Here is a 23,875-nt window from a genome sequence, read left to right as displayed (position 1 = left end):
TGCCCTAGCAGATAGTCTGACTTAGTCTTTCTACTTTTGAGATAGTTCACATGTAACTACAACAACACAATTAAGCCAGAGTTAAAACTATAAGAATGAGAGATTTAGCATTTTGGTAGATCCAAATTTAGGACTAAATGTTATTTTTACCAGTACTCGAATAAGTTAAATTAAACCTGTTAGGAATCTGAATGAGAATTACAGCTTTGCAAACACTGTAAAGAAAAAAATTATGGTAGGAGGTGATATAGCAACAATTTTAAAGGGAAAATGTTGATTATTTTATCATGATCAATGAAATATCAGTTCAAATCACTAGAAACAATTGTAGTGTTATGATGTCAGTGAAGTATTGAGAGAAATAATAAGAATATTATGGTATCAGATGACTCAGCCCTAGCTTAGCTGTGTGACCTTAGTCATGTTGCTTGGCCTCTCTGAGGTGTAGCGCTTTCATTTATAAAATAACAAGATGAATCTAGGTCACACAGAAATTAATTCATTTCTGGATGGGATTGAGAACCACTGGTATAAATAATGAATACATTTGCATTCAACAATGAGGGAAATAAAAATTATCTTTTTAATATAAAAATGTGTAAATTAAGAACTTTTCAGTGGATCAAAATAAGATTTAACTATACTATATGGTTTGCATGAGTGAAACATTTGACCATGTTGATGGGTTTATATCAGTGATTACGCAACAAAAAGGCAGTGGTCCTATGAACACTTCCGAACCATCTCAACTAAGTTCCTGCAAACAAATCAGAACAACAACAAAATAACTATCGTATTTCAAATGTATCTGTCTGTTACTGACCAGTATACCTCTATGATTAGCACAGTGACCAGGACTATACTAGGACAATCCTAAGTAAGATATACTAGATACTTGATAAATATTTGTTGAATTAATAAATTGAGTTGAAGCTGGGTGAAATTAGTTGTTTCCATAATTGCAATTCTGCTGTGAATTTTAAAAACACATGGCTTTTGGTTGCTCAATACTCCCTTGAATTTTATTGTTAGAAACAATGATAATGCGATAAACAAGTATCTTACATTGATTGCCCTGTTTTATTTGTGTGTTTACAGGCAAATGGACATAGTTTTGTACATATGGAACATGAAAAAGCTGTATTACTACTGAAGAGTTTCCAGAACACAGTAGACCTAGTTATTCAACGTGAGCTTACTGTCTAAATATTTTTTATAAATAGTGAAGATACGTCTAGCCAGACCTAATGTTCAAAAATAAATTTATACATAGAGACAAATTTTGCCAATTGCTGGACCAATGGCAAACATTAGTGCCAAATGTATAATACTATATGTTAGCACTGGTCATCCTTAAAAATGTTAACTATATAAATATGATGTTCATGTGGTTATGTATTATTTTAACTGTCAGCCTCTGGCTGTGCATTGGTGCAGTTTTGGTTTTGGTTTTTTTTTTTTTTTTCAATCAAATAAGTTTCTTCTTGAAGTGGACTTCATATAATTTCGGAGCACGGAAGCACACACAAGCTCTTTACGAATTCTGCTCTCCATCAGAAACACTGCCTCAAAGTTGTATATGCCTTTATATAGAAAATACAAATATAAAGAATTGTAATTCCCATAAAATATTTCTAGCACAAGGTACATGTTGGCATATATACAAAAAGAATATAGAGAAAAAACAATATTTTCATAAACTAAACATCTCGGATTGAGAAAGAAAATATATCTTAAAATAAGACTTTACTATATTGAATCTTTTTCAATAAAAATTACAAGATAATGCCTTATGAAAGCAACTGTACATATGGTATAAAGTGTTTATATTTGGTTCCATATTCATTTGCTAAATTCTCATAACACAGAGTGAAATATTTCATAAATTAGCCATTTATCTCTGGGACCTGAATAAAAATAGGACAAACTAATTTGTTCAATGCCTTTAGCTAATTACAAAACATGCAGAGTTAAGAAACAGACTAAAGGTCATTGTAGATAAATCTTTTTCACCCCAAATGTAAGCAGTGAATGATGGGTGGCAGGAAAGGTGTTGCTTTATTTCTTTCAAGTTTATGTTGATTATAAACTGTAGCCCCTGTGATTTCTTTACTTGTAAATGTGGAATTTATTTGTGTGTTGCTTTATCCAATTTGCTACTTTTAAATCATTTAAAATGAGTTTTGGGTATTGATAAAATTTATCATTAAGAAAGACTATTGTTAGAAAGTTATGGTGGGTGATAAAAAACTTTGGTAATTAAATATGAAACTTCAAATATAACTTCTCAGAGCCATGGTCTACCTGTATTATTAATTTCTGTGCCTGCTTTTGAGGGCAGAAATAGAGAAAATACCTTTTTTCCCCCAAAGTTTCAAAGTATATACAATTCTAAATTGTCTCACTGAAAACAAAGATTAGCATAAGTAGTATAGAATTAGTTATATTTACATTGGAAATGTTTCCCTCTATAAATGATCAAAATTCATTTTATAATCCTTTAAAAATATTTTTTATATATTAGTCATTAATTTGATTAAAATATTAATTTGAAATTCCAGAATAATTTCCCAGAGTTGGTTATATGCATTCTCTCTCATATTTTCACATAGCTCTCTTTTTTAAAATATATATAATGGACTTACTTTACATGCTAGTGTTCCAAGTATTTTGTTAGGATTTTCACAATAGTGTCACATATGGATGTCACCAAAGCTCTGAGAGTAATATTTGTAAGTTAACTGTTTTATGGGGACATTGAAAATATTGTATTTTTGTAGGGTCTATTAAAATGAGTGTCACTTATTAGAAGTACAGTGGTATTTTTTTGGCAATAGAATTTGTCACTTGAAGGCAAATGATACTTCACTTTATAGATGATGCACTAATTTTGATGTTGCTTTATGTCAGAGTGACATTATACTATGATTTTGTAGGCTTTGACATTTAGCAAATGATTAAATGATTGGCCTCTTTAATATGCTTCCCAGAAGTAACTTTTAAATGCATTTTAATATATTGACAGTTTCTGATGAGAAATGTCTTTCAGAGCCTAATTTTTTCTTTGTCAAAACCTCACACCAAACCACCATATCCAGCCACTGTTATAGGATGATCATCATTAATCAAGATAGAGGCCCTCACTGGCCTCCCAAGATCACTTAAAGGAAAAACAAACCCATGGGTGTAGTTCAGTGGCAATGAAGCACCTCCAATCATCCCATCAGTTTTGTTTAATCTTTTATGGGAGAGGTGGAAGAAGAGCCAGATAAAGGACCTCCCAAGTCTTTTTTCTCATGTCAGGTTTCCACATCAAACCCAGGGCTTCAGGAGATGCTTCTGAGGCCAAGCTGAGAGGATCATAATCCTAGTAAACACCTCTACCACTCCTGATGTGACAACATTGTCTTGGGCCATGCTTTAATCCTTCCTATTCTCAGGAAATGAGGAAAAGAGAAAAGGGAACCCTGACCAACTGGAAAAGAAATCTGATGTGCCCAAGCACCTCATTGTCAATTGTACTGCCATGCTGCATACTGAAAAAAGGCAGGTAATATTGAAAAGAGGTATTTTTTTTTAGGTGGACTGAAAAAATTCACTGATCACTTACAGGGGAAAAAAGTCTAATTGATTCCATGGGTGACCAAAACCAATAATACACTGATTTCTGAGTATTGTCTTTTTTGGATAATTGGCTTTACTCTCTGAAATTAGAATCTGGTTTATGTTAACAAAAACAAACAAACAAAAGTTAAGGGTGTGCCTTTAAAAAGAAGAAAAACCAACAACCACAAAAAAGGAGTGGAATTCATGATGACTCCAATAGACACACCTTGGTCTTTGATTTTTATTGGAATCTTTCTGCTGAGGAAGCTGTCTTGTACCTAACAGAGGGGAATGAGAAAACTCAGAGGTGGAAAGAGTAAGCACTAAAAATTATTAGTAGAATTGCTGCAGATTTTGCAAGCCAAATAGGCATTAGTGGACAGTTTTTAAAACTATTTACATGGCTTATCTTACATTGTCACAAAAGCTCTATTATGATAATTTCAGCCTGCCAGACAACACAAGCTACCTAAACAAACATAACAATTTCAAAATATAAGGTTACTTTTGACAAGGAATATTGAAAGTCAATATAATATACAAATATGTATATCATGCTAATTTATTGTTCATTGAAATCTATAAAATATATGTGTTCCAGTTAATAAGAATTGTAATTACATAGATGTCAAACAGCCCTGGTTGTTTTGGGACCTTATGTTGGATTGTGTTTTTGGGATGGAAAGCAGTTTTAAAGAGAGGGTGACAAATGAGCATTAATTAGTTCTTAATCTTAAAGATGATTACACATATATCACTAATATAATTACTTTTTAAAAGCAGGACTGAAATACCTTTTACTGGGAGAGCTAAAGAGAGGGAATATTCAAAGGGAGGAAGGGTTTGAAGAAATTAGTTTTACATATTCAAATATTAGGTGAAAAGTATCTGAATTTGCCAAAATAATTGATGAAGGAAGCCAGAAAAACATTTTACTTTTAATCATAAAATTGATTTAATATCTCCACCACAATTTAAAGCTTTGGAAAATATAGTGTGTTTGCCAACTTGTCTTTCCATTGGCTTTTAATGCCGTCCTCAGTAAATTTCTGCCCCTCACTGGCACACAGATCAAGAAGGTGTATTCTGACGAATACGCTCTTATCAAAGGGCAATACAACATAACCAGATAAAAAGCCATGTTGGCATAAGACCACCACTCTAAATCTTTGGTAAATTCAATCATACAACATATTCGACTGATTCCTGATATACTGACCAAACAGCAGGTCTATTGAAACACTGGGTCAGTAAAAAGTTATGCAAATAATGAAATCTAACAAGTTAAGAAGATGAGTCCTTCATGTAGTATCAAGAAAAGTAGGGCTGAGTGTCTAGTAAAGTTCCTCTCACAGAAATGCTAAATCATTCTGAGGCTTAATAAAATGTTCAAACACTGGGTTGGTGATGTGCCCTCTCTTATGGTTGTAGTTACCTGATCATCTGGGAATTGGCGGGAAATCTTCAGATTCAAGATCACTTGCATGAACTTTTTTCCTTAGCAATACACCTTCCATTAAGAAAAGCATCCTGACTTGGCCCAGAGTATTTCCCCATCGCTCAGCAAAACCATTCCGCAAGTATACATTAGAGCAAGTAAATAGAATGTGGGCTGTGGAAAAATAAATGTGCACCAAAGAAAGCATGTAGGGCAATATTATAGGAGATCCTGTGTATCAGCTCTCCTATGCAATCTTTCAGCTTCATTTGAACTAAACTATTCAGAGAATATTTTTTGAAACACCCCACTGTATAAAACTAAGGCAGATACAATCAAATTTTCTAGTTATATTCGGAACGTTCTTGGGGGGCATTTTTGTTTCTAGTATGCAAAACTGACCTCTCTTCCTCACTGCTGTTGCCACTGTACATCCATTCCTTCAACTCCCCGTGATGTTCCAAAGGCAGTAAATGGCTGCTTCTATCCTGCTGACACAAGAATAAGAGGCTCCCTTAGAGTTCTGTTTGGAGACCCCTGAGTATCAGCTGATGGTTCCAGCTCCCAGTTTGGGAGGAATTTTCTTGGGTGATCAAGGAACTTGGAATAGTAGCATTAACAAAGGCTCAAAGGTGAAAGCACTTATCATGTGTTTGACAACATCAAACAAAGCTTGTATGCAAGGGTGAAGGTGGCAATGCCTTAATAGAACTGTTTCCACTTCTGTTTTTAAAATGTTGAACTTTACCGTATTGAGGACTCTCTCTGAGGCTCCCGGCTGATTGTTATGGGGACAGGTTGCAATCGTCTTCACCTTTGACACTGTCTGCAAGAGAATGGTTTGGAAACACTATCCTGTGAGGGTATAAATTGTACAACTTTTACTTTGGAGAATTTGGAGATTTCTGATAAATGGAGGGGAAAAGTCCACTCTAAGTTTTGATTAAAAAGAGTAAATGAAAACCTAGGAATATTGAAGCCTTTGGGCTTTTAACTATGTGATTATCATAATCTTCCCTGAGAGCAGTTCTGTGGGAAGTTAAGAGAGGAAAACAGAGAAGGAAAATAATTCACTGGCTCCAACTTTATAAGCATTACTTTATCTGGTAGTGTTTCCCCTGTTGGATTTTGCTGTGTAACAGTCAGCTCATGCTTTGTAACAACCCGTTGAGCACTGAACAAGATAAGAAGTGGACCTGGATGTAAGGCAGGCACAGATGAGAAGGGTATCTCTGCAGCCACACAAATATCTCCCCAAATTAGCCTGGGCTGCAAAACTCACTTTTTTTGCCGAATTTTGTTTTTGTTAATAGCAGCACCTCAGAGTGGAAGATTGTGAAATTCAAGCAGTGTTTATGTAGAAAGCACTGAAATCCTGTGACTCTTGAGGTTGTAGGCCTCGTCCTTTTTTTGGGGGGGGGGGGGCAGTGGGGAGGTTTTAAAATGTTTCATTCTTTAAGCTAGCATAATTTTCAATGTGTGTAGGAAAGGATGTTGGGAAAAAAAGTTAAATGAATCACCCAACCTTTCTCTACTTTTGAAAATACAAATATTTTTTTCTTAAAACTATCACTGTTGCACAATTGTATTATTTGTGCCAGTTTTTTTCCTGCTTTAAAATAGCATGATGAGTAAGCAGTCCACAGGTAGTCAAGTATCTCTATACCTAGAGTAAAATATCTTAGTACAGAGACTTATTTTCATCACCAACCTCCACAATTCCTCCATAGGAGAACAGTTACTGTAGCTGAATCTCAGATGCCTAAGGTATGTCATTCATAAATTCAAAACATTTGGGGACACTTTATTGAAGAATATAACAAAAACATTAAATGCAATGTTAATAAATATTCGTTGAGCATCTACTACATACCAGGCGCTGCAAGGGCTGTAACATGGTCTCCTCTGCACAGAATCTCACAATCAAGTGGAAAGATGAGAGAACTTCCAGATCAAAGACAGTGCAAGGCCATGTGGTGAGTCCCTTTGTCCCTGCCCTCAGCCCATGTATTGCAAAAGGAAGCAGCAGCTTTATCTAGTCAAATCTCTTTTGGGTTTGAGCATGGTTTCTCCATTTGGAGCTACAGATAGGTCTCTCCACTGGGTCCTATGGCCTTTGGGAGGCCATATGAATGTTTTCCAAGACTTAGGACGATATTTGACAGGCTAGAAGTGGCAAGAGTGGATGCCTTACTGGACAAGATAAATAGCAGCTATAATCCTTCGAATCTGCGAAAGAGAATTTTGCCAATCTGCTCGCTCCAAAGAAGAGAGAGGCTATTAGAAAAAATGATGTCCCTCAACCTGGCTCAGCACTGTGTCTATATGCCTCTGACATGATGGAGGAAAGAGACAGAAGTCAGTATTTTAAAAGGCTTGGCATGTTTGATTGAAGAGATTCTTCGATGTTGAATGTCCCCAAAGAGTCCCTCCTATGACCACTGCTTCTTATAGACTGTCAGGAAGCATGTGAGTCCATAGGGTCCGATATTAGAGTGACCCCTTCAGAAATGCAATGAGTTGAATATTCATTCAGCTGGCTGCACTTCATGTTTATTTACTTCAGTTTCTTCAGTGTGGTGAAGAGTACTTTCACTGTGTGCTGTTCAGCCCAGCCCATGAAAATACTGTTTGCATGAGGTAGGATAACACATATTCACATATCATAGACATCTATTTATTCTTCCAAGGAAAGTTTGATTATCTGAATCTAGGAATTGCTTGTTTTTCTTCACCCAATCTATACATACTCAGTGTTTTAGACACCTAAAAATCCTTACCATTCACTGAGTACTTTCTAATCTCAACCTTTGCCCATAATGGTCCCTCTACTGGAATGTGTTCCTCTCCCCATTCTCTTTCTACATTATCAAAATTACATGCAGCCTTCAGGGTCCAGCTCAAACATTACCACCATGAAACTTTCCCTAATCTTAATTAGAAGAAATTTCTCTCCCTCATATTAATACCATCATGTTATTTTTTGTATGTTTTACAGTACTTACCACATTCTATCAACGGTCCTAGAGGTTTGATATATATTTGTTCTTTCCTCTCCTATCACCTGTATGCTCCTTGAGAGGATCAGACAATACTTAAAAGAGGCATTCTAGACAGAACAGCTTTGAGAGGGCACATCTGGTTTTCTTTAGTATGTATCCTTAGTGCCTGTCATAGCGTCAGAAGCATAGTAGATGCTCAATAAATATTTGTACAATGATTAAGTGGATGATAGGCCTGGCACATAAACACATTTAATAAATACTGAATTAACAGGAAGCTGATGTTCAATTTACATAATAAACTTAAACCATGAAACTTTCATTTTCTCAGTTCATTCCTAATTTTTCTTTCTTCAATTCTCCCTTTTAGCCCAATCCTCCTCTCCTCCTCAGCATTTCTTCTAAGACCTTTTAGGTTATTGTGCTGTGTTTCAACAGTTGTATTTAATTTCCCTTTTATGTGTTCTAAGGACCTTAACACTGTCCAAAAAGTTTAAGAAATGGCTTTTGTTCACTGAATTGGAGTATATCATATCTATCCTTTTGATTTGTTTGGGTCTTCTTTTCTTCGAAGGAGTCATGCAGATTGATGCCAGAAATCTCTCAGAGAAATGAGTGCATAAGGTTGAACTTTTAGTGCCATGGTCTTGGTCTTACAGGCACCTTTTAGAGATAATTAAGCCCAGTTCCCTCATTTTACCAGAGGCCCGAGGTCTGGAGAGGTGAAGCAACGCTGTGAACTAAGGAGACAAAGTACATCGTTAGATCTGGTTTTAGGTCCATACTTAAGGTTCTTCCACCTGAACACTGTGACTTGGTAGATTACTTTGCCAAGGCTATCTTTAAAATTTGGAGATGTGGGCAATAGTAAAGGAAGTTGTGATAGGGATGGGGCTAGGGAAAGGTAGTTGGGAAGAGGGAATCCCCAATCCTATTTTAGCTCTAAAATTTGATGAAACCACTGCCTCATGCTGCCTGTTCTAGAATAAGAAAAGTCTGTCCACAGGCCTTTGGCCATAGTTCAGCATAACAATACTTTCACACTGCATTTTGGATCATTTCATGGACAGATTCCACCATATTCATCCTTAAAGTGAAATGCCATACACTCCAGCCAGAATTCTCAGGCCGCTGCAAAAGCTTTAAACTTAACATGATGAACTATTTACATAGATCACAGAAAATCTGGTTACCTTGATAAAACCGCACACCCCATCCCAAACTTTTATAGAGGTCTAAATCTGGCCTACTGATCTCAAAGTAGAAAGAAAACTATTTATACTGCCATTGGCATTGGCTTTATTAGATACATTGCCTTCATTAGAGGCAAAAATAATATAATTCAACCCCTGAAAAAAAAAAAAAAACAAAGTGTCTAAGGGAGGAGAACACTAGGTTGATAACCTCCTAACCAGAGTTTCTTTATTACCTCATAGGATCTTGCTTTCCTTGGAAATAAAGCATTTCTTTCTTAGCTTTCTCTCAATGGTATTTTCCATATTTTTCTATTTGGGTTTCATAGAAAATTGAATACAGAATTGAGTGAAATCGTCTCAAACATTAAATCCATTTCTCATTTACTGTTTTGTTTATACTAATAATACTAAATACTAATTACTCCATCTGCCTCTGCCTTTTAATTTCTTTATATGAGGAGAACTTGCTACCAGGATGATTAGGGCTTCTTTTCATGAAATTTTGTATCTAGAAGCCGTTAAGTATATCTTGATGGAAACTTCCATCATTTTCTTTGATAGTAGGGTGCCTCCAACTGCCCAGAAGCCTACACCTTGGTCTTATAGCCCAGTGTCTATATATTTACATGAGGAAAACAATGCCGATTTCTGTTTGAACAAAAATGAAGTGAAAATGAAAAGGGTAATATTAATTGAGAGAGTAACAAGTGAGTAGTAAGTGGGTAAGAGTATTTTAGAATAGTAGTTCTTTAAATATTTTCAGTAAGAGTATTTTAGAAAAGTGAGGAAGAGTAAGAACAGGCTGGATGAAGGGGAGAAATGATTAAGTCATTAAGGGGGCAAGAATGAGAAAGGGAAAAGAATGGAGACAAAAGGCTGGTAGAGAGGAATGAAAGAAACTGGACGTTAGAGATCAGACCCAAGTTCAGACACACCTTCTGGTCTCCCGGTGACCACACCCCTTCTTCAGCCGGCCCCAGAATTCCCTTCCTCTCCCTCCCCTCCTGGCAGGAAGAGTGATCTTTCAGCTCTGCTTGGTAGCTGACCTCCCTGATACTCTTCCAGAAGTAGAAAGAAGAATTCAAAATGAAAAATAAGGCATATATTAGAAATATCTTTCATTTAATCACTATTTGTGCCAGAAAATATTTTTGTAATATAGTGGGTAATTTTTTTTAGTCATGTAACTTCTCAGTAAAGGGAAAAAAATCACTAAAACTCATAAAAAAGCTAAAGCTAAATCACTAAAGCTCAAAAAAAAAATATTACCATAGGACTTTTCTGAAATAAAGGCCAATATCAAACAATATAGCCATAGGTAAAAGTTCTGCGAGAAAATGAGGGAAATTATTGTTCTATCATAAGACAGAAAAGGACCTTGAGAGGATCTGGTTCATCTATTGACCTTCAGGGAATTAAACCTCCAGAGAAGAGTCTACCGCTTCCCTCAGTAACCCACCCTGATAAATCAACAAATCATATGTTTCATCCCAATAAGACCCTCTGTTTAAATTACTGGATTCAAGTCTAGCATATCAATAGTATCCTCATACGTAGTAGGACAGATCCACACTTTTTAGGAACATGTCTGCAGTTTGGAAGAGCTGCCACCAGATGGCGCCCTTATATCTATATTATATATCTAAGTCAGCAAGTCTAGCTTGGATGACCACACGCTCTGGACAGTCCATTTTTACACCTGTTGTACTGATATAACTATTCATAAAAAATAGTAATAAACTGTTGATAAAACTTTTAACACCCCTTTTCATAGGCTTTTGAGAGAATTAATTTGAAATAATGCTCTAAATTTAAACAAGAAAAACAAAAGCTTTGAGTTTATTTTAAGCAGTTTCTATAATTTTTGACTAAACCTCTCAGTTGTATCAACCACCTAGTACCCAATCACAGAGAGAAAGAGACTCTGCTCTCTCTCTCTCAGCCTCAGGTGAATGTGTGATTTAAAATTCTGATGTTCCAGTTGTTCAGTTTAATTATGACATCTGCCAGTTTAATCGTTCTCTAATTAGCTTCACTTTTCCAAATATTTTGTGCCTTATCTGCCATTATTTTAACGAGTTTCCTTCAAATATGCTCATTCCAAATATGTGGGAAGATACTTGCCACAAATTATTTAAAATATGTATTTTTAAATGAGCTCTCCAAAACTTAAAACATCAGGAATTAAGTGTGCCTAGCATATAGCCTTGACTATATAATTCTAAAACTAGTCCACATCTGAATATGTGTATATCTGTATACAGCTTTATTTCTAGCTGACATCTGGCAGTAACAAGTTATCTAGCATAAACTCCTAATTTTTCATTTTATCTATGTGCACAAATAATTAGCCTAATATTATAATCAGATTTTACTTTATTATAAAGTGAGTATGGAATGTATTTCAAACTATGTCTCATAAAGTGACAATTAGAGTCAAGGGGTAGTTTACAATGTCCCCCAACCTCCCTTCTTTCAGTCAGAATGTCTGGGTATTGGCACAGAGCCCAGAGCACCTCTGGTGACCTGTGGCCTCAAGCTATTTTGGTTCGTAGGCCTTTGGAACTTCAGGGCCTCTACTGTCTAGAGCATTGTTTTAAAAAACCAAAATTTTCTGTTTACTTCTTCTAAGCTAATTATATCCTCACTCTCAGAGCTTAGCCACCATCCTTGTTTGAGCCTCCCCTTTACTAATTCCACCAAAGGCCTACTTATTCATGGTGTTTCTCTGCCAATCATTTAATCTTTGCTTCTTTTAAACCCAAGCAAAAGTAGAAAGAAAACACAGTGTTCTTTCCTGAAGTCTAGGTAAAACTATTTAAATCCTCTGGTGTTTTCCTCCAAAGGAAACAGTTTCCTCTGGCCACATGATCACCCACTACTAATACAGTATGTTCTTAGCAAATTCAGTCAAACTTCTTTGGGGGTTGGTGCTTTATAACTTCTCTATGACCTCAAATGTGCCAATTTTAGTGCACCATCTTGGGTTTGCTTACGAAGTACGCTTCTTCTCTTGTCAGAAAAGAAAAATATCTCCTAAACAATTTAAATTGTACACAACATGGCCACACATTTTAAAGCAAATATAGAAGGTGTCCACCATGGTTTCATTCTTTTGAATACAGCTTTTGGCTTGTTTTATTTGCCTTATTTTCTATTTCATCATCTTTTTCATCGCTTCTCAGACTTCCAAAAGCTTTCCATGATAGGTTTGGTTGTAGAATCTGGGACTAAATATTAGAATGTAAATTAGGAAGAATTTGTACTGAGAATGAGAGAAGAGTTACTTGAAAGCTATTTCTGTACTCCAATAGTGGTTTTTTGTTTGTTTCTTTGTTTATTAATGCTTGTGGTACTGTACTATCTCTAGATTTTGGGTATCAACTAGTACCTAAAGTATTATTTTTTATCATGTATGGAGAGTCTTAATTTTGTATTCCTGGGAGCAATTTCTAGGTCAGTGTTTTCCATTCAACAGCCAGCTTAGTTCCCACAAGTACTGAGATATCGATCCCCTCAGAGCACAGGGACTTGTAACTTATTGCTTTCACTTGGGGCTTGGAGAGGCCTTATCTATTTTACTCACCTATACCCCATTATTCAGAACAAACACGATCGTTTTCTATCTGTGCCATGATGTAAAGAGGTTGGGAAGCTCTGTTTTTAGGTACAACAAATGAGAAAACCACCAAGGTTGGGTTGGGGTGTGGAGCCCTAAGCAGCTGAGGGAAGAGAAGAAAGCTGTGAGGAACCGTTGCTTAAAATGCCTGCATCCCTTTGCAACGCTCCTTGCGTGCCTCCCCCCTCCCAACAGAATGCTGATTATCCAATTGTGTCACCTCCCTGTAAAATAAGTGAATGATGGACATATTCAAGACTCCACTTCCTTCTATTGATGTTCATTAAGCCAGAAATCACCTGTGAAAGAAAAGGTTGTTAAGTCGTGTGCAAGTCTCAATCTCCAAATTTGATTTTTCCTTTATTTTATCATTATGTTCTTGACTTGTAACACTTTACTTGCTGTCCTTCTGTTTGTTTTAAATTATCCATCTTTTATAGCAAGTCTTTGGACATAAATTTTCAGCCTTACTTGTGGTGTCATTCAACTTAGCAATAAGTATTTTGCAATTGGTGTGCAAAATACTTATTGCTAAGTTGTGATCAAGACAGATTCTCTAGCAGGCCATCACTCTGTGTTCTTTATAAAACCATGAATGTTGCTAGCAAATGTTACAAATCTGTTTGTGACAATTTCTCAGAAAAATTCAAACTCAAGACTCTCTCTCATACACACACACACACACACAATATCGGGTACTATTTTTTTTAGGTTTTCACATATTTCCCCAAAATGATAGTTACTATCCCGGTGACCTAGGGACCTAGATCATCATAAACTACTGAAGGGTAAGGGACTATGTCTTCTTTTCTTTTTAAACTTTCCATAAATATGCCCAGCACATTCACCTACACTCCCACAACAATATATACTCATATTTAGAATATTCATCCAGGCCTGTATGTAAGTTTGAATAGATCTATAGCTTGGAGAGGTGGTTAAGTAATTCTCTCCTAAGTCTTCCTCTGAACTATCCTAAGATTTGTCCTGTAGCCAATCTATGTGTTTATCCTTTAAGAAAAATTATCAGTGATTAAAACAATTTATCTTTTTCTTCCTGTGCATCCAATTTAATAAACATATTTAATGAGCAAAAGATTTTGAGAACAGAGGGAAATATAAATAAGTCATGGTCCCTCCCCTCAAGAAACACAGTCTAATGGGGAGACAGACACATAAAAAGTCTAATAAATGCTACTGTGTAGGTATAAAATATAAGGGGAGAGCAGTGTATTATCACTTTCTGTCTCAGTGTAATAAAATGGCAAATGCTTCCTTTCAGCTTTATTAAGTTTTTCTAATGTGGATAAGGAATCTTTTTCTATTCCCTTAGGAAGGCAGGCTTCTGTCCCTCATACATGTTCTTTTCCAAAAAGGACAAAGTTTCAGGCGACAGTGAGAATGTAAATCTCTGCAGTATGGTCTAGAACAAATCATATCCGGGAGGGATGGTCACTAAGCTAGCTAAGTTCTCGCTTTCCTCTTTCATTTGTCTTTGTCCTTCCTAGACGCTGCCCCTTAGGAGTCAAAGTCAGAAATCAAGGGCATCTCCTCCTTCCTGGAGGGAGGGCACCAAAGCCTGATAACAAAGGCCTACTGTTCCACTTGAAGAGCTCAATCTCAGGAAAGGAGAGAATAGAACAGTTAATCTTTAGCGTCTCTTGAAATCTTTGCTTTAAAATAATTTGTATTTTAAACACCTTAAAAAATGTACATACTTTTGGTGGACCTGCGTATTCTAAATACTTATGTACCTATATATAAGGAAAAGATCACACTCTTGACTATTAATAAACACCCCCATGTTAGGAAGATGCTTTCTTTGTGTTTAAGAACAGGACAGGACCCATTAGAGTTCAGTAAAAAATGCAACTTGAGCAGTACCTGTGATAAAATTTTCTAGAAAGTAGAAAACTAAAGAGTGCCTAGAACTATGCAGATACAGACCAGCTCTCACACATACCGTGTAGATGGACAGCTGAAATACCTATGCGGCCAGTCCCCTCACACTTCTCTAAGTGCTGACCGTTGCAGGTGCCCTGGCAACACCTCTTAAGCACTAAGAAGTGGAAGCCATCTAAATTCCCACAAGTTATTCTGAAGGAGATTCTGAAGAGAAATAGCAGATACGGTTTTATATGCAACAAAACCCCTGAGGCTTTGTTTGCTCTTTGAGGTTAAAATCAAGGATTGTCAAACTCAGGTTAGGATTAGCCTAAAGGTGGGACAGCAACTGTATAATAAAAGGGGTTTCAAAAAGTATATGAGTTCAACCATGGTCTGGAAAATGAGCTGCCATTTGGCGATGAAGCGGTGGGTTTAACCTTGAAGCAATTTAGTGTCTTTGTGCAGCAACTTAGAAAATGGGAGTTTATTAAAACTATTGGCAATGGACTGTGTAGCACGCTTGAATTTGAAAATGAGATCATGTTTCTTAAATTCTTAATCAGAGGGATTCTGACCTACAGATACCATTTTGGGCATATTTCTTAAGATCAAGTTTGAAAGGTATTGAAAAAGCCCAGTATCTACATATCTACGTATGGTCAGTGGTCAGTATGAGAGGCCATTTTTTTTTTTTTTGCTGTTAAATTGAACTGTTTATTTAGTCAACACCTCACCTTAATCCAGAAAGGACAGCTATCGAGTGTGATGCCTCCCCCTTTCAAGTTTTTTAATAAAAATTACATATATTTAAGGTGTACAACATGATTTGATATACATAGTGAAATGATTACTACAGTCGATCTATTTAACATCTCATCTCCTTACATAGTTACCATTTTGTGTGTAGTGAGAGCATCTGAAATCTACTCTTTTAACAAATTTCCAGTATTCAATACAATATTGTTAACTATAGTCATCATGCATATTAGATCTCTAGACTTATTCATCATATGCCTTCCATGCAGAGATCATCATTCCACTCAGCTTTTATGATTTCCAAATACTTGTGGTAGCTGAAAGCAATAAATGTCCTAATAATGTCCTAATATTGGCAAGACTGGCTATTTGTGAACTATATGCTGAACTGTATGATAAACTAGAGAAAACTATGTAAAATTATGTCTGTAACTCTTTAAGGTACATGATACAGCAGGGAATCACTTACACAACCTCAAAAAAATTGAGAAGGGAAATCAATCGTTTAAAAAAATGAAGGAATCAAATTTAAATTCTCAATACATCATGAGATATGTTATAACTGTTTCCAATTCTTGTCTGAAGAATGAAGGGATGTTGTAGAACTATTAAATATATTAGTGTCAGGTGGCCTCTTGGCCTGGTGGAGAGCTCAAGTTTGTCCAAAGTATGATCTACCAGTGAGAGAATTAGTATTAAAAAAAAATCACAGCAAAAGATAATCATTCTTTAGTTTAAGGCAGACCATTTAGTCTTCCTCCAAGCAACTGCTGCCTGATTTTAGAGATAACAGAAATTAAAAGCAGTCTCTTATTTATCATATGTCAAATTCAAAGGTATTACTGCTTGTGAAGACCCTATTATATTTTATTTGCCTATCTCAGAAAGAGATCTGCTGAACTGTCCTTAGTGCTTCATGTAGCTTTAAAGATTAGTCCTGCATCAGGTTATTCTAAGGCTTCCTACCCGCAAAAACATAGATGTCTCAAATCCTGAAACTCACTGAAATATTGATATAAGAAGTTATTTTAGCATAAGCAAGAATACTATACTCAAGTTTCTGTTTATTATCAAGTTTGCCTCCCAACTCTGCAAGTAGTAGAAAATAAGGTGTTTTATTGCATTTCAGAACTCTGTATGCACTCTTGGAAAAACAGAAATTTAATGGGCTTCTGGCATTTCAAGAACTCATTGTTGAGACTGTCAAAGGATTCAGTAAGGAATTCTAACAACTAGAACAGCAAGTCATTAGTGAGAAAGAAAAAAGCATCTCTAGTGAAATCTATGGCCAGTGGACTTTAAACCACACAAACAGCATATTTTATTCAGACCATTTGAAGTTAGACATACCCCAAAGACAACTATACAATAATGGCTTGTCTCCTACTTCCTGGGTGATGTTTTTAGCTTTTAATTGTTAGGAGGGTGGATCAGGTGAAGGGTTTCACTACTACTTGAAAACTAGCTCTCCAGGAAGGGTGAAATCAAGTCCTCTATAGTGTGACCTTCCCTCATCTCCTCAGGGGAATTACATTTAAATATGGGCCAAAGGCTGGTCACAGGAATGAGACATTAATCATAGGATTTCAGAAAGTAGCCTTTTGGGAAGCTAGAGGACAGGACAGGTGTCTCCCTGGAGCCTCCAAAAGTGCAATATGTAGGTCTGCTTTCTCAGATTAGGCTGAAACTCCAAGTGCTTGTTACAAATCGTCTTGGAATCCTCATCTGGTTTGTTCAGTTTATTATCAACTCCAGAATGACAAAGGAGGGTACACAGGAGTACTTGTATCAGGTAAAGTGAAATAATTGTTTCCTAAATAAAACTAATTTAAATTCTAGGTTAATTAGCTGCCTTGTTGGGGGGAGGGGGGAGAGGGACCACAGATTTGAAAGCTGTGTTTTTTTGGTTTTTGTTTTTTAATATTTGAGAAGATTTTCAAGCAGTAACATATTAGGTATGCAATACTCTTGTCAGGTAGTGTGTGTTGGCTTTGGAAAGGTGAGAATTGTTACAGCAGGCTGCTTTCATTTATCAAGCTAAGCATGGACATGCCTTTTGAAGGGCACCTTTGATCATATGGTTAATTTAACATTTGGGCTGAAGAGCTCAACATCACCAGAGATGGATCTGAATTTTACAGAGTCCCCCTTATCCAAACTACAGCACGCTTACTGCTTTCTTCCTGCATTCCCCAGATAGCCTCCAGGACCAGAGACCAGCACGTCATTTTGTCCATTTTCATTGGTCTGGCCACACAAGGAACATCCTGTTTAAATCTCAAGTGCTCAAATTGCCATGTTGAAACCAACTATCAATTTTCTCCACATTTAATTCGCAGCTTCTTGTCATTTTTTCATTTTTCTGCATTGGTTCCCATGGTAACAAGTCTGTTGGCAGAGAAAGTGTGACTCTGCTTTTAGCCTTCTGCACAGTACAAAATCCTTCCAGTGATCCTCAGGCAAGTGTCATATAAAAAGGCAGCAAGAGTACAGTTCCCTAGGTTAATGCCTCTAATCCCTTACGCTACTACATGCACTTCCCACCCTATTCCCCAAACCAGGCCTGCTGACCCCAGAGAGGAAAGTCAGCACTCAAGGACACTGTCCAGAATCCCTTCACCTGTCGATACAAGTACTGAAAGGGCCAGGGCCGTATATCCAACTACAGAGGCAAGGATTGAACCTTTTGGTTCAGATGGCTTCCTGTTCTGTCAGTGACTTACCTGACATAAATGCATAATTAATGACAATGTCTTCTGGGGGCAGATGGAGAAGCAACTTGCCCTCATTTTTCTATAAAATTTTCTCAGTATGCATCTGAGATGTATACAGCCCAGGAGATAAGTATGTCTTGAATTATCCTTAAATCAGTGTCTAGTGATAAGACAGTAGGGACACTTAAACAGATTTTTTTCCTAATAAGGGATACGTGAGAAGGGGCCAGGGAGTCATCCCAGAAAACTGGGCTCCTGAAGAGGAAGAGATAAAGATTTAGTTAAGTGAAGAAGACATTGTACCTTGTGGCTGAATGTGAACCATGGCGCTTCAGTCGGCACAATTCAGGGTTCAAGTATGGAAATCTAAGGAAATGAAATAAAATGAAAGCTAAGGAAATGGGAGTGTAGGGAAAGGAGTTTTTAAGAGTGAATCATCTGCAGAAAGGGAGCCTGCAAATAAGAATGGCTTCATGCAGACTTTGGCCCAACTCTATCCACAAAATATTTTTCCAAGTAATGTTTATTATATGTTTTCTTTTGAATTTTAGAATTCCTTTGTGGCTTGACATTAAGTTATATGCCTAGCAACCCCAAATCTCCTATGTCCTCAATATTTAGAAAAAAGCAGGAACTGTTCATCAGAAATTAAACAGTCCTCATATTTGAATGTGCTTTTAACTTTTTTTCTTTTAGAAAAGTTAATGAATTCAGGGGAATGAAAATAGATGTTAGAAATTAAAATATAGGTATCTAAGCTATAGTTAAGAAAACTGTAAATGATTCCTTTTTTTGTTGGGTCTTAAAAAATATGTGATGCTTATGCACACTGAGTTTTAAAGTTAGCAGATTATATTGTATAAAGGTATTTTTGGCCCTTTAGAAATTATTTTCCTACATTAAGAAAAGTTTTCTTATATTAAAAACTTTTTATTGTGACTCAGGTTTTATGTCTCTGTATAGACATACATAGGTGTTTTTCTTTGCACACTTGTTTTGCACATGTAAAGTAATGAGGTGAAATAATGCCCAGGTATGCAGGTCAACTGACCTTTATGATAGCTAGACTAGTGAAAGTATTTGATGAATGGGAAAAAAAAAATCACATTATATTTCTTTGTATCTTTCTCTCCCTAATCCCCTTCCCTTATTTAGTCAGGAGAGCTTATGTAATTTTTTGAATAGTCCACAGGAAAACCAAGATGAAACTCTCAGGCAGATAGAACATAAAGCAGTTCCCATATTTGCTATGGTGATTTATTTTCAGAATGTACTGCTAAAATAAATGTTATTTTCAATACTTGCAGTCTTTCCACTCAGAGGACTCTTATTGGTCTTGAATGTGGAAAGGCATCTGTTCAGGGCAGAAAGGAATGTTTTATGTTAAGTTTTACTCTAGAAAATTTGGTTTTAGCTTTGATGACACCTAGTGTCAATGGAATGCAATAAACGTTTAATACTGCTTTATGGTGTTTAGGCATTTCCCTTTAACATCCTCAACTACGTTTTCCTCCTCAAAAATGCAAGCCTTAGTATTCATGAGAAAGATAATTCATAGACAGATAAACCAGATATTTTTGTGTCAAGAGCCAATCAAGTTTCTTTCTGTACTCAGTGTACAGAAGGGACTAAAGGAAGCTTAAGGACAATGACACTGTCTTCATATGAAAGAGGAATTTTTTCCTAGTTGAAAAATCGGAGGTAAAAATCTACTGAATTCTGTTTGTAAATTTCAAAGACCATCAAAAACCACCTTGCAAAAAGTAAGGTTTGCAGGTACTGTAGTTTCATTTTTCCCACTTTATAACCAGCCAAGGGCATGACCCCACCCAGCTGTATATAAGTAAACCATAAATATGAACCATGGTCTCTTTTTATTCAGAGAAGAAATATTAAATTAACAACAGCAATTCTAAACAAAGATAGTGATTAAATTTTAATTGGTTTGTTAAGAATTAAAAAGAAACTAGATACTATGTTTTTAGGATTTTTAAGTATCCATGAAAATTCTCTCATTCCCAAACTATTTGATAACTGATTTCTTTTGACCTCAGTTATTTTGGGGCATAATCCTTTTATTACTGTATAATGAAGCTCTAATTCCACCTATTTATATTAATATTTTTCCATATGCTAAACACATGCACACACACACAAATTTTCCATTTGTCATTTGAGGTCATATAATTCAGTTAGTGAAATATTTCACTCTTCTGTAAGTTTAAAAAAAAATCCTAAGGAGTGATGCAACATTGGGCCACTATTTCAGTAAACTGAAGACAGTCTCTAGACTCATATTCTTTTATGATATCTGACTTCTCTACCATATGTGCAGCTAAACAGTGACATCTTAAGGCCAAGTAACTAGAGCTCCTTTAGCCAGAGAAAGAACTTGAATTGGGATCTGTTTTCAAAGAAATTCCATTATATTATCAAGTAATTTTCAAGTTTACAATTTGCAACTGGTAGATCTTTGTAAGTGCTTCTTTATTTATGACTTCTTTTGCAGTCTTTATGAACATTTTAATGTGCACTAAACACTAACATTTTACAGACATACTGTATATTAATGCATGCATTTCACTGCATAGTTTATTGACGCTACCCTTGTAAAGCTTTTATGGAAGAAACAAGCCACAGCGGTATAGCAAAAGAGGCTTAATTTTTATAAATTGGGGCCTTTTCTGTCTCTTTGCTAGCTTAGGTGGCTGTATACAAATTCGGGTGGGAGGGGGCTGGAAACACCTCTTACCATTTAAGGTTTTCTACGTGGGTGAACTCTAGCCAATTCAAAACAAATTGCTTACTTTAATAACAAATTTTACCATTTTATAAAAAGTTAAATCATGACATGTTTAATTGAAATGGCTGTATTGTAATTAATATTTTGAGATAATCGTGATTTTGAGCTCAAATTATATACAAAAATTGTAATTTTTGTATGTGTTAAAAAGGAAATTACTGTATGACAATTAACAGTACTTTTTAGTTGAATTACATATTGATGTAAATAAAAACTGAATGAAGACATATTTACTACTTTATTAACATAGATTGTGAATGTAGTTGTTTTTTTTGCAGTATGAGACCATGACAATCTTGAAAGCTGCTTCATTTTATGTGCAAAGAAGTCCTATGAATCTATATTTTAAATTTACTGAATCAGTGAAATTACTTGGTCAGTTAATTTGCAAATGCAAGCTGTGTTCTCCAGTTTTATTTTACGTATTGACACTAATCAGTAAAGGTGTACAATGTGATTAGAATGCATTTTGAAGATGCTTTCTGTACAGATACAAAATACAGGGACTAAAATAATGCTGTGCAGTGTATAGCAGAGCCATTTTTCGGCTTTGGTGTACTCAACTTTTTCAGTATTTAAAAAAGTGTTTTGAATAACATAAAAGTCTCTTTATTGTATAAATAATAAAATGTCACCTTATTGTAAAATGGCTTTTGTTTAATACTGAAGCAGATTTCTTAGGCAGCCACAGAGTTGTTGTATGAAAAGGGCATGTTTCTTTTAAACCAAAAACATAAACATTGTAATCAATATTTGAAAAATGTAACTTTTTAATGAACATGTAGTATTTATCTTTATTAGCAATGATTTTTTTCATAATATGAGCATGTCTCAATCATCCAAAAGCTATCTATCCATCCATCCACCTGTCTATCTACCTACCTACGTACCTATCCACCCATCTATTTATATAAACTAATATACATTCTATTGATTAGTTACTTAATAGAATCACATAGTATGTTTTATAATGACTGACTAGCCTACTTCTGATATTTTTGGTATAAATACAAATGTTTATATTTGATTTTTATCAAATATAACAGATTGCCTTTTAGAAAATTACCAATGACTACAAGCATATTTAAAAATTTAAGACCCTGGAAATAAAAAAAATGCACAAGGATGGATTAGAACACATCAACAGAGTAATTATATATACAGATACCTGCTTAGTAAGTATTTAAACAAAATACATTTCAAGATGTCTATGTAGTATATGCTATTATTTTCTGTTGCTGTTATCCATAAAAATTAATAAAATTTCAGTACTTTTTTTTTTAAAGAACAAAAGGTATTTTTTAAATGCTCACGTGCTGAGGGAAAAATATGCAGATCCAGTTTCTTTAAATTTGTTGAATCTAGAAGTACTAGATTACTGTATGGAAACTTAACACTAAGACATCTTAAAAAAAAAAACAAAAAACCCAGTCAAGTTTTAAATTCAGAATTGTGAGAGCAATTATAACAACATTTTTATTACTTTCTCCACCAATAACTATATCTTATGTAGCATTTCTGTGACATTAGAAACCCCGACAAAATGATTTCATGAAACATGTAAAAAAGGCTAGGAAAAAATATTTCAACTACATAAACAAAAAAAAGACAGTAAATATTAACTTGAAACTTATACTGACACCAACCACGTCATAAAAGTTCTATTATGGATAATGAAAAGTCTTACTTTTTTAAATGCCAAAGAACAGTATTAAATAAAATTCAATTCAATTTTATAGCCAATAAAAAGGTAGAAATTGGATGGTCATATTCAAGTCAATTGGTCATAATATACGCGACACAAACAGAAATGGGAAAAAAAAAACCCATCTCTACAACAATGCTTTGTCATTATAAAAATATTAAAGTATGATAAATAAAAATTCATTTTTGAAGAAACTGTTTGCTGTGTTATAAGGGAATGAAAGTGAGGATAAATCTTATGCAAAACATTCAGAGCAAATGTGTGAACAATATATGTGGTTACACCATTATAAATGTACGTGATACCTTAGAAATATGTTGGTTATCAATTTAAGAACTCTAAGAATTAACATGACCAAGATTATGTAACAACTCCAATTTAAGTAGGAATCCGGTCTCTCAAATATTCCAGAATAGCAGCTGTTCCTTTCATTAATATGGCTGCTCGAGGAACACGGAACGGATTTCCATCTAGTAGCAATGTCCTAAACAAAGGAGAGAAATTAAGAATTTAAAACATTTTCCATTAGGGAGGCTTTTCTTCTAATTTCATTTGCTATTTTATAAGTAAAATTTGTGTGTTTTTAAAAATTTGTCCCTTTTCAAATCTAAGCATTAAAACAATTGGAATTGTAACTACAATAATGACTGAAACAACATTAAATGAATACTTATTATGTGAAAGGTATTGTTCTAAGTAACTTACATTCACTGATTCTCTTAATTATCTTAACAATCCTGTGATGTAGGCACAATTAATGTTTCTATTTTATAGATAAGGAAACACAAGTTCAGGAAGGTAAGAAAGGCTTGTCCAAGATCACACAGCTATTAAACAGAAGAGCTGCGATACGAACCATCATTTTACCCATCACCTTCTCAATCCTATGATGACCATATACTAAATGGTTGAGTTATATTTATACAAGTGTTAGAATGAGCAAACTGACACTCATACCAAAGACTATAACACAGTCGATATATCCTTTTCCACACTGGGAACATTAACACGTCTGCCTTCATACTCCTTCCCTTGACCAGACATATATATAAAATCTATTTTAAATGTTCTGAAATGAGGTTCAGTTTAAGATCTAAGGTCTGGTTGATTTGTTTCTTTATTTAATTAATGAAATATCTTAAATTATAA

At 35.1% G+C, this 23,875-nt stretch overlaps 2 protein-coding genes across 8 annotated transcripts in view; one reads left to right on the top strand and one right to left on the bottom strand.

The window, feature by feature from the left end:
• Positions 1-22,471, top strand: part of LRRC7 (leucine rich repeat containing 7) — a 519,751-nt gene extending 497,280 nt beyond the window's left edge. For all 3 annotated transcript variants that reach the window (XM_082356466.1, XM_082356465.1, XM_082356469.1), the window contains one exon: positions 1,099-22,471. In XM_082356466.1, coding sequence (XP_082212592.1) covers positions 1,099-1,206 — 108 coding nt within the window. In that variant the 3' untranslated portion in view covers positions 1,207-22,471. The remainder of the gene's footprint in view (positions 1-1,098) is intronic.
• Positions 21,774-23,875, bottom strand: part of LRRC40 (leucine rich repeat containing 40) — a gene marked incomplete at its 5' end in the record, with an annotated part of 51,692 nt that continues 49,590 nt past the window's right edge. For all 5 annotated transcript variants that reach the window (XM_082357459.1, XM_082357460.1, XM_082357462.1 and 2 more), the window contains one exon: positions 21,774-23,210. In XM_082357459.1, coding sequence (XP_082213585.1) covers positions 23,105-23,210 — 106 coding nt within the window. In that variant the 3' untranslated portion in view covers positions 21,774-23,104. The remainder of the gene's footprint in view (positions 23,211-23,875) is intronic.

Source organism: Balaenoptera borealis (assembly GCF_965194805.1).
Source record: "Balaenoptera borealis genome assembly, chromosome: 1".
In the NCBI taxonomy this organism is placed as follows: domain Eukaryota; kingdom Metazoa; phylum Chordata; class Mammalia; order Artiodactyla; family Balaenopteridae; genus Balaenoptera; species Balaenoptera borealis.
The sequence above is the reverse complement of the archived record's forward strand: the minus strand, read 5'-3'. Positions and strand labels throughout refer to the sequence as shown.